Below are 11,405 nucleotides of genomic sequence, written 5' to 3'. Positions count from 1 at the left end.
CAGCTAACTTCGCTCCTCTTGTATCAGAAATGAAAAATTATAAATGCACACTACGTGTTGGGAACCTGTGTTTGTTGACTGACTTTTATTTGTCGGTCTTAAGAGACAAAAGTTGAAAAAAGATCGATTCTCTTCGCGTTTAAAATTATACAAAACAGCGTAAAAAGACCTCCACATGAGACCTCGTTTATTTATTTATTTATTTATTTTATTTTGATAGCTGCCGATTAAACTGAAAGTTACAACATTGACATGTTTATATGAGTAGTTTTTTTTTTTTTTTTACAGAGAAATCGATCAGAAGCGCCGTGAAAACGGTCAGATCCGCCGGATCCACCTCTCTGGCTGCAGTGCGCGCTCCCGACACAGACCGGTACCAGCAGAACTGAGTGGGTTGTCTCCACCGTACCGACCGAACCTGAACATCCTGAAAGCGTGATCAGGTTAGATATTAATACTATGAGGTCGGCCCAGCAGCTACCAGGTCACTGAGTCTGCGCAGGAAGTAAAAAAAAAACTGCGTCCGGTCAGATTTTCATCTTAAATGTTTGTTGTATCTTTTCATTGTTCTTTTTAAATACGCGCTGTTCTTTTACGAGGAAAACGTTTTACTGCCATATTATTCTTCATTAAAGTCCGTTTTTGTTTGAACTCGTTTGAACAGAAAACGTAATAAAGTGATGTTTTCAGCCGGCAGGAGGCAGCAGAGTTTTACTGTGAAATATAAAGCGGAACTCTTCTTCGTTTGTTGTGTTTCCTCCGGACGCTCCGACAGCAGCAGTGTTTCCTGCTGGTTTTATATTTATTAATATTAAACTGACAACTCACGGACCGTGATGCAGTGCAACTGGCTTCTCTCAGGTCCGCTGCACTGGTTCCGGTTCGTAGATAAACAGGTGAGGGTGAAGGCGGGAAAAGATGAGGAGCACCTGGGCTGGCTGCTGACCGTGGATCCGGTGTCCGCCAGGTAAAACTCTCCAGGTTTGCTCCAGGTTTAGTCAAACTAGACAAGAATACATGCAAATAAAATGTATAAAGGACATTAAAATGTATAAAGGACAGCACAAGTAGATTAGATCTAATGAAATGTTCTCTATTTAAACCAGAAGCTGAAGTGGAAAGTTGAGCTGTGTGTATATTAAAGAGGAAATTGTTCCAAAGGGTTGGAAGTTTTTATCTGGATCTCAGGACCTCTAGGAGAAACTGGCTGGTTGAGAAGATCAGTGTGGTGGCTAAGACGGTAAATGGACTGTACTTATACACCACCTTTCTTTAAGTGCTTCACAACACAATCTGTGGCCTCATTAACTCATCCGTCCAGCACTGAATCTATGGAGACTAATCAGTGCGTCAAACTCCATTCACACACTGATGGACACATCAGAGACACTGAGGTGTCCAGCCCAGGGACACTTCAACATGTGACTCCCGCCAGGAATCGAACCTCCAACTCTCTCATTGGAGGACAACTGTTCTAACCGCTGATCCACAGCTGCCCATTTAAAACCACTTAAAGCTTAATAATAAAATTGATAAATCAATTCAAAAAATGTACAGGAACCCAGTGAAGACAAAAGAAAATAGTAGTTCTGTGTTGTGGACAGTTTGTAGGCGAGACGACAGGATTTATCTACACCAGCATAAAAGGAATTACAGTCGTCTAGAAAACAAGTGATAAAACATGAATAACTTTCAGTCAGTAAAAAATAAAATTGTTTCTCTACAGTGGATGAGTTCGTTCGGGTTATCCTTTGTCTGAAGGAGGTAAAGCCAAAGACAACTTAGATGTCAGAAGTCTTCACTTTAATTATAACTTTTATTATTTTAAGATCAGTTGTATTTACAGGTTGTCATTTCAGCCGGAAGTCCTACTGTTTGTTTCCTGTTTCGTTGAAAAACAACACCTAACTTCCTGTCTCAGCTATCAGAACCAAAGTTCTACAAACAGGCTGCACTGAGCCATGGAGAAAAAGCTGCTAAAGTACAGAGCCTGGTTCTGGTTCTCTGGTTTTGTCTTCACAGTGTGGTTCTGCTGAACTTCAGGGAGGATGCAGCATTGGTGCACGTGGTTGTGGGTCATTCTGTCAAAAATGTAGAAGTTCTACAGGAGCCGGATCCAGAGATGACAGAGCGCCTCCGTTCCTTCTTCCTTCCTCTGACGACCCCCATCCTGGACCCTGAGGAGCTGAGACACAGGAGGGCCAGGGTCCGCCAGTGGCTCAAAAAAAACTGGCTTCCTGTGGACGAGGACAGGGACGAGCTCAGAGTGGCGGGAGTTCTAACCATCACGGCTCCGTACAGACCTGAGGACTGCTGCAGCTCCAACCAGATCATCCTGGACCGCATCCAGAAGCTGATCCAGGTCCATCCAGAGACTGATCTAGATTCAACTGAACCAAAAGTCCCTGGGATCAGTCTGGAGCTGGATCACGACTGATCCAGGTCATAGACATAACTTTAACCAGTTCAACTCCCTGAAAGCTGAAACTCCACTTCCTCCTCCTGATGCTATGCATGTCAGTTTATTTTGTTCCTTTCAGAATAAAAGCACTCTAAATTTGTGACTCTGAACTGATTTATCAAGGGTTCAAACCTGCGGAGGTGAGGGAACGTAGCTGCTATCCACACACACACACACACACCCCCCATCCTTTAAAAAATGGCTCAGACCTTCAGGACATTGCCTTCAGGTCAGACCTAAAAGGTCATACTTATCACGTCTCAAAGAAAACTTCACAAAATCAGAAATGTAGTCTAAACTGTCAGATTTGTGGGATTTTAGGTAATACATAATAAAAACTACTAAATGTCACATGTTTGTTCTAACGAGCTACAGTTTTCAGGAATTGCATTCCTTAATGACCTCAAACATTCTGAATATAAATCTTTGCTCGGTTTTTAAAGTGTGTATCTTCATTTTTTCAGACGTTTATAAAATAGCAAAATATTTTCATCACAACAACCGTGATGTCAATCACCACAAAATCTACAGGCTGCTTCTTTCAGACCATTCCTCTAAAGCAGGAGTCTCCAACCCTGGTCCTCAGGGCCTCCATCCTGCAGGTTTTACCTGTTCCTCTGCTCCAACACACCTGATTCAGAGGTTAAATCACCTCTTCATGTTCTGCAGAAGCCTGTTAATCACCTGTTGATTCAGATCAGGTGTGTTGGAGCAGAGGAACAAGTAAAACCTGCAGGATGGAGGCCCTGAGGACCAGGGTTGGAGACCACTGCTCTAAAGGATTAAAATTCTTCTTTGGATCAATAAAATTATTTGCACATTTTAAAATTTGTGTTAGCCAATCATAACCTTATTATTTAAATCAAAGAACTGTTTACTTAGAAGCACAAAAAAACTTTAGGCTTGTACCAGACTCAGATTTCTGAAAAATTCTTGAATTTTTGTAAAATTTTAAATTTCACTGCTAATACTGGCAATTGACAAAGTTTAAGACAGCGACGAAGTTAAGATTGAACTCAATCTGCTGCTTCCTTACAGAACTTTTTCTAATGTAAGTAAAAGTTTTTGTCCAGAGACCGGAGACGACCTTTGTTGTGACTCGGTGCTATATAAATAAACTGAATTGAATTATATTAAACTAAGTTTTCCCTCTGCCATGTTTTTTACCAGCCCTGTCCAAACCGTAGCTAAAATAAAACAACCATTAATCTTATAAAAAAGTTCAGAGGGCAACAAAACTTAATAATTTGAGATCTTGAGGACACAAATACACCACAGAATACTCATTCTTAAACATCAAATGAAACAATGGATTTTTTTTGTTCATTCATTTGCATATTTTCCTACTAAAACCAGTAAATAGTATCTCTTCCACTTTTACTGTCATTCAAAGGAAAATAGTTAGCTTCTGTTTGGGAATGCGGTGCTTGGTGTGCTAAACTTACCTTCTATTAGGAGCCTGGGGACACAAATAGGCATGAAGGTGACTTATGAATCTATAACCAGTGCTTCATCAGGTCCGTAGATGTTTGGAGGAACACGTCAAGGACCTCAATGATAACTGCTGGCAGTTTTAGCAGTTCTGCATTTTGTGAAAACAGGAACCAGAACACTGATGATCAGGAGACCCTGCTCAGTCTGCTGAAACTAACTTTTCCTTTTCTCCTGACAAGAAGGACCTGAAAGTACACAATAAGTTGTGAAATTTATACATTTTTAATGATAACAAAAAAAGCAGCTCCCCTGACTTCTTTCCCTTCGAGCTGTAAAATCTGGGTTACGCTGAACAAGCAGTACAAGAAAGTATCTTGGAGGCGTGGCCTAAAGCCAACAGGAAGTCAGTGATTTTTTCTCAAAAGCGCTATTTTGGTGTTTAACACACATTTAAAGAAACTCCTCCCGGAGATTTAAAAATATAAACTAGTTGTGTTTTTTTCTTAAAAACAGAGAATAAAAGTTAATAAAAGCTTGAGTTTTTGTCACACAGTGTGGATGAGACCTCAGACTTTGACTTCCCACCACACAGAAAACATTACATTCGCACCACAGTTCAAAGGCTTGATGAGGGTCCTAAAAGTGATGCAGCTGCAGCACAAAATAGAAAGTTCATCTCCAACTTTGTAAAATGTGAGCCAATTGCTTGAAGCTTCATTGAGCAGCCTGACTCGTAGGAGCACCACCTACCGCCAGGTGAGTCTATATGATGGCACCAGTGGTCCTCAGTCACAGCCCAGAGCACCTCCATCAGCAGTTTGAAGATTGTTTGGTAATTATTCATGGAGTTTGGAGCAATAAGAAGATACCTCTCTTCATGATCTCTGACCTAAAGTCACCTTTTCTGTCAAACTGGGACATCTAACCAAGTAGAGACAGAAAGTTTACATTATTATAAAGCTCATGAAAAAAAACATGATTTATGCAGAAATGAAAACTGATCCTTTTATTGTGAAAGGGGAGAAAAGAATGATGATTTTTATTTATGCATTTATCTAATAAGAACATCAGTTCTTACAGGAGACTCCTGCTGTGGAACAGAACTTTGAACAGAATGAGACAATCCCGTCTGTTCAGCATCAGTAATCTGGAAGTCTGGTCCTGTTACCAAATGAAAGTTTGAACTTGTTGAACAGAAAACCCTTGGCGGGCAATCTGCAGCTCAGTTCATCTTGAGTTGTCAGTCGGTTTTGTCCACCTGATGTTTCACTCTCGACTTCTGTCTTATTATTTTTTTAACCTAAGAAAAAGAACATTTTTGCTTAGAGTTTCCAGCAGACAAGAGAAAGTAAAAAGAAACTGAACAAAGTTGAAGAAATTTTGAACCTTGAGGAGATAAGCCAGTCCTCGCCGAGCCCTGCTCCATCAGCTGCTGCTGCTGAAACTGACCGAAGACCGAAGACCTTCAAGGTCTGCTCAGGTCTGAACAGCCTTCAGTGGGGCACCGACACAGGCATCTGGTCTGAGACCGGGTTCTGGTGATGATAAGGAAAGAACTATTTGGATCTGGTTATGAACCTTTAGGCTGAAACAAATTGATAAAATAATCTTCTTTTCTAAGCTGACACTTCCTGATTATTCTGACAGTCTGTCAGAATTATTAACATCTTTCTAACCTAACCTAAAGTGAACTATTTATCAAATTGTCTAAATTCTTTACGTGTATTCTTAAACATAGTAATCATTCAAAACAGCCTGTTCAGATTCGTCTTAATTAACTTATAATCCAAGTCTTTCTTCATGCCATAAAAGGATTTGCTCCTGTTTTGGAGTCATATCTTGTCTAATGGCTACTAAACAGTGGCGTCACTAGGTCTGTTTTAATTTTTTTTTTTTTTTAACAAAAATTCCGTATATGGTGGCCAGAATGAGTTTAAATAAATAACCATATATTACTGCAGAAATTATTAGTAAGCTTGTTTAAAAGTTATTCCAGTCAGCTTTTCTGTTGTCTGTATTTTGTCGTGAGGATGAGACATCAGAGATATGGTGAAATAATTACATGTGAAAAATACTGTCTGGGCCACCTGTGGAAGGTTTACTGGAGAATGTTATAGCAGTAATAATCGTTTTCTACAGAAGCATTCTTGTGTCAGTTAATCTAAATCAGTGCTGTGGAATAACTGAGAGATTTTATATAATATATAAAGTCACAGTTAGACTTCATAACTGGGTATACACCAGCACCAAACATTATAGTGTACATTAGCTGGCATTTAATACAGTATAGTAAAATTCAATTCACAAAATAAAAAAAAAAAAAAAATTCATTTTTCTTGTTAAAACTGTAAACATATTTCCTGTTTGTTGATGTTCTGAATAAAAATATAATTGGTTGTTAAAACGTTTACACAGTAAGGTATCTGTTAAATGTGTCCAAAAATGTAGAAAAGCAACTCAGGTTTTGTTCGCTGTTTGAGAAATTTTGTTCCGCCCACTACGTTTCCTCACATCCTGTGCATCTCCTGGGGGCTAAGCCCCCCTTGTCCTTAAAACCTAGTGGCGCCCCTGCTACTAAATAAATATAACTTTAAATCAAGTTCAGATAATTTAGAGTAATTACTTGGTGCAAAAATTCAGGATATTTTTCAGAAATGCAGTGTTAATTTTATTTTTGTTGTGCTAATTGTTTGTTGATCGTAATTGTGATTTTATTTTTTTTGTAATAAAATCGAAGAAAAAAAACACATTTAGTCTTTCTGGTATAAATATGAAAGAATTCTGTGTGATGAACAAATCCAGGCTTCAGCTCTTGAGTTTTGATAAATGATAAAGAATGAATAAATCAAGTAATCTAAGGATTAAATCCATATAAAGTACAATCAATCTGTCATTGATCTGACCCTCTTTTTAATGAGAGCTAACAGACGTAAAATAAGGTGCAATTATCATCTTTTCTTTTACCTTTCTGCTACAAGTTAAACCACCATCGATTGGCTGTTTTGAGTTGGTGTTTTTCTTGGGTGAATATTTTTGTGCAAACCTAAATAAATAATACTCGTCTTCACATCAGTCCGGTCTCCTGCTGATAATTTTAGAATAATACAACTGGCAACGAGGATGGGATATAAGTAAAGAAAGATAAAACTTTCCTGGCTAACTATTAAGCTAAGATCAGAATAACAATGAGTATAAAAGCTAGCTACCACAGGAAGGCAGCATGACTGATACCTGAGAATAAGGGGGGTAAGGAAAAATTTGGAGTCTTACCTGGAAAGATAGTGTGAAGGAAGAAAAGAAAGTCTGTTTCTTTCAGTGATTGGAGCAGAGGCCTACAGACTACTGAAAAAAGGTTTGAACACCAGTTAAGCCAAATGAAAAAAGCTATGATTTGACTAAAGCCCTCAGTGATCATTACTGCCCCAAACCCCCGATGACCAGGAAGACATTTTGATTTCAGCAGAGAAGTCAGTAAGAGGGCGAGTCAGTAGCTGTCTACTCCACGGGATTTTGTCAGCACCTGGATGAAGTTCTGTGTGACCTGATTTGTGAGTGGAGGCTGCTGTGTTAGGGTCAGGGTCAGGCTTGCACACTGAATGCATTTGTTGTTTTGCTCTGTTGCTGCTCCTTGTCACCAAAGGGCACTGCTGTGATTGCATGGGGCAGAGAAAACTGTTAGAAGGACAGAGTGAGAATACAGGAAACATACTCCATGCAGTTGTTGGAAAAAAAGTTCTTGAGTTTAAACCGTTGTCTCCCATTTTATTACAGAGAAAACTACAACCAGAGACAAATGTAACGTTCAAAACTACATTGGAGACTGCACAATCCATGGAGTTAGCATCACGTTTTCCTTTAAAAACAAAAACAGTGGGAGTGGGAATGAAGTGCATTATACAAGACAGAAGAGAGAACATAAATATATCCACCAGCAGAACAGAGTAACTGCAAAAGGTCAGCCCTGCTACAGATGTAGAGGTAAACATGCAGCTAAGATCAGCAAGTTTATGGAGAAACACCCACAAGAACCTGCAACCAAACAAGATGATGTTAATGAAGGGGAGCTGCTGGGAGTGGCACACACAGCTGCATGGTTAGCATGAGCTCTGACTGCAAACACACAGGAGCAGTAGTGACTCTGCTGTCAGAGGGTGGGTCGGGGAAAACAGTAATCATGCAAAAAACTCACACATAGACACCAACAAGTACAAGAAAATCAGCTACAACAAACTAAAACAAGAACATTCTACAACAAATAAGATACAATGAGACTCAAACTAAACTAAAATTAAAAGACAGTGTGAAAAAGTGAGTTGCCAGGCAGGATTTAAAAATTCATACTGATTCTGCAGTATGAACACCAAGAGTCTGGGTTCTGCCAAGTAAAACCCTGATCCCCTCTGTGTTTTCATTTAGCCCTCAGCTGAACTAGCAGAACTCTTTTGGGGTTTCAAAATCAAGAAGTTCAATTAAATAATTGGGTGTCAAACCATATAAAACTTAAAATCAGTCCAAAAACAACCAGGCAACCAGTGTAAATCTGCTAATAGCAGAGGGATGTGGTCGTGCCTCCAGATACCTGTTAAAAGACATGCTGCAGTATTCTGGACTAAGTGCAGGGGACGGACAGAGGATTGTTCAAGGCCAAAAATGAATGTTATGTGGAAGTTAAATGTGTGAAAGCCATGGGGGACAGACCAGCACTTTTCTGCAGAAACTGGCTGCAACAGATAGAGCTAAACTGAAAGAAAATATACCAAAACAAGCCAACAGAGGGTGCCATTGGTCCAGATGTAGATTATTTTAGAGCCCCAGCCTGGTTTAAAGACAAGTCCAGCATCATATGTGGATTTGAGACATTGATTAAAATGAGATCTAAGGCAAAGACTAAATTTAGAAAAAACAATATGCTTAAGAAGCTGTAGATGAAGAACTGAACAGAACAGAAAAGATGGGTGTCATATAAAAAAAAACAGAGCCAAAGAGTGACAAGACAATTCCAATCTGTGAAAACTACAAATTCAGCATCAGTCAGTGAGTGCAAGAAGAAACCCATTGAAGATCTGTTTGGAACACTGGAAGGAGGCCAACCTTTCATAAAGTTGGACTTATCTCATGCATATCAACAGTTAGAGCTGGATAAAGTCGTCAGAAAAAATATCTCACACTTAACACACATTGTGGACTCTCTATACATACAATACATTGTCATATGGAGTCTCCAATGCCCCAGCAATCATTCAAGCAGCAACAGACCAAATTCTACAGGGTCTCGACCATGTGACCAGCTTTCTTCTTGACATTTTGATTACCACAAGTTCAAGTGAACATCACCTGCATAAACTAGAGGTAGTCTTGTGTCTTGTGTCATTTAGAGAAGCACAAATAAGGGTCAGGAGATCAAAATGTAAGTTCATGACAGAGTGGAATATTTAGGACATATTGTAGACAGTGAATGGGTTCAACTCACAAAGTAAGAACTGGGTTACCCTCCTAACCATTGTAATTGCTCCAATGTTCTGAGCTTTGTTCATTTTTGGGGCTTAAATTACTACAGTATTTTTGAAAAATCTCTCCACTCAGCTACAGCTGAATGTAAGAAATCATTCAAAGCTGCAAAAAACAACTTTCATTATGGCACAATAAAACTACTGAGGCCAGCATGAGATGCATCATCTTATGGTGATGGAGCTGTCATTTCACATGGAGAGGAAAAACCTGTAGCATTTGCTTCTCACACGTTTCCTGAAGTGAAGAGTAAATATGCAGAGATAGCGAAGGAGGTCCTGGCTTTCATTTTTGTAGTAAAGCAGCTTCACAAGCGTCTCTACGGCAGAAAGCTTATACTAATTACATGAAGCACTCCTAGCAATCCAGGGACCAAAGGTTGGGGAGTCATGTTGATGGCTTATCACTATGGCACATCTGCACATCATGTAAATGCAGATTCAAGGTTGCCAAAAAAAAAGGGCAGGAATGGCACTAAAGGTAGCATCTTCTTTTTTTCAGTTCTCGAGGACCTACCTGTAAAAGCCTGCGATATATCACACAACAAACAAGGATCCAGCTGAGTGAGGGACTTTGTTTTAAAGATGGCCACACCACATAACTGATCGAACACTCAAGTCATTCTTCAGTCACACAACTGAGTTGTCTGTGAAACAAGGATGTATTATGTGAAGATTCAGAGTGATATTCTCCACCCCACCATCCGAAGTGTGCTCTCAGTGACGGGAATAACCCAAAGCTGAGCAACACTAGAGAGGCATCACACAATGATAATGCTCCATGGCTACCGGATCACAGAAGTGTCACAGAACGAATCCAGCTGGTCCAGTTGGATATGATCCACACCTACCTGCCTCTGTCAGGCATCATAGCGTCTAACATGGTTAGGCTCATGGGTCGGTACTTGAGCAAGGCACACAACGGTGCCGGATTTCGTCACCTTGCGCTCTCTGCTCGTGCGCACCTTGAATGTCTGGCGCGCTCGTCAGTCGGTACTTTCACAACCATCAGATCTAGAAAAGCTTGCAACAAAAGTCTTTGTTTTGAAAGTTTAAAAAATGTACATGTTACAAACTGCAGGTGTTGTTTCACACAGAGGTGTAGATATTTCTCTGTTCATCAACAGTAAACTGTTCATTAAATGAAGCGTCTCTTTTGTTTGTCAGCCGCTCATCATCGCTGTTAACTCATCTGTGAACAACAGGGGCTCACATTTGGATCATTGCAAAACAAGTTTACAACTAAGATCAAATTTGATTTCATTAGCTAAACAGTAATTTTTAAAACTAAAACACACTATTTTTAATTGAATAGACAAAGTTTAATTATGCCTCAAGCTTTTACCGCTTTCAAATCATCATCGAGCAACAATTAATTATTAATGAATAGTTTTCACCTGGGATTTTTTTATTCAAGTCATTTATCAGGAATGATGATCATTATTAAAACTAACTGTTTTATAAATGACCATGAAAAAAGTAAACAGAAGTAAATAATAAACACTGTCAGTGTCAAAGAGCCGGTTTGGAACAGCGGCGCAGAAGCAAACTTGTGCTGGAAACCCAGTTTCTTTACACCGGAGAGATGGTGAGGAAAGCAAAACATTTCAGTAATGTAGTTAACAACAAACTTTATTTTGAGGGTAAAAAATGATTGCTCATTTCAGTATCAGATTTCCTTTAAATCATCAGGTGGTTAATAGGAACTGCTTCACTGACGTCAGCCAGCCTGGATGGTAACTGGTAATGGTTAGGGTTAGGGTGGGGGTCAGGGTTAAAGTGGGGGTCAGGGTTAGGGTGTAGAAATGTATGGAAGTCAATGGAAAGTCCCCGCAAAGATAGCGGGACATACAGGTGCTGCTCATAAAATTAGAATATCATGAAAAAGTAGATTGATTTCAGTAATTCCATTTAAAAAGTGAAACTTGTATATTATATTCATACATTACATACAAACTCATATATTTCAAATGTTTATTTCGTTTAATTTTGATGATTACAAA

At 39.4% G+C, this 11,405-nt stretch overlaps 1 protein-coding gene across 1 annotated transcript; it reads left to right on the top strand.

The window, feature by feature from the left end:
- The first annotated feature begins 736 nt into the window (after window positions 1-736).
- Window positions 737-2,564, top strand: gemin6 (gem (nuclear organelle) associated protein 6). Its single transcript, XM_017440341.3, has 2 exons — window positions 737-967; window positions 2,023-2,564. Exons 1-2 carry the CDS (start codon window positions 837-839, stop codon window positions 2,435-2,437), a joined length of 546 nt encoding a protein of 181 aa, XP_017295830.1. The 5' UTR covers window positions 737-836; the 3' UTR covers window positions 2,438-2,564.
- The last annotated feature ends 8,841 nt before the right edge of the window (window positions 2,565-11,405 follow it).

The sequence above is a fragment of the Kryptolebias marmoratus genome, linkage group LG3 (assembly GCF_001649575.2).
Source record: "Kryptolebias marmoratus isolate JLee-2015 linkage group LG3, ASM164957v2, whole genome shotgun sequence".
Taxonomy (NCBI): domain Eukaryota; kingdom Metazoa; phylum Chordata; class Actinopteri; order Cyprinodontiformes; family Rivulidae; genus Kryptolebias; species Kryptolebias marmoratus.
Note: the sequence above shows the minus strand (reverse complement) of the source record. Positions and strands in the feature narration are given on the sequence as shown.

What these genes read in the sequence shown, in the direction of transcription:
- gemin6 (XM_017440341.3), top strand. Translation starts at nt 837, where the DNA reads ATGCAGTGCAACTGGCTTCTCTCAGGTCCGCTGCACTGGTTCCGGTTC. An exon ending in GTGGATCCGGTGTCCGCCAG is followed by an intron (nt 968 to 2,022) that starts GTAAAACTCTCC and finishes TTGTCTTCACAG; the next exon opens with TGTGGTTCTGCTGAACTTCA.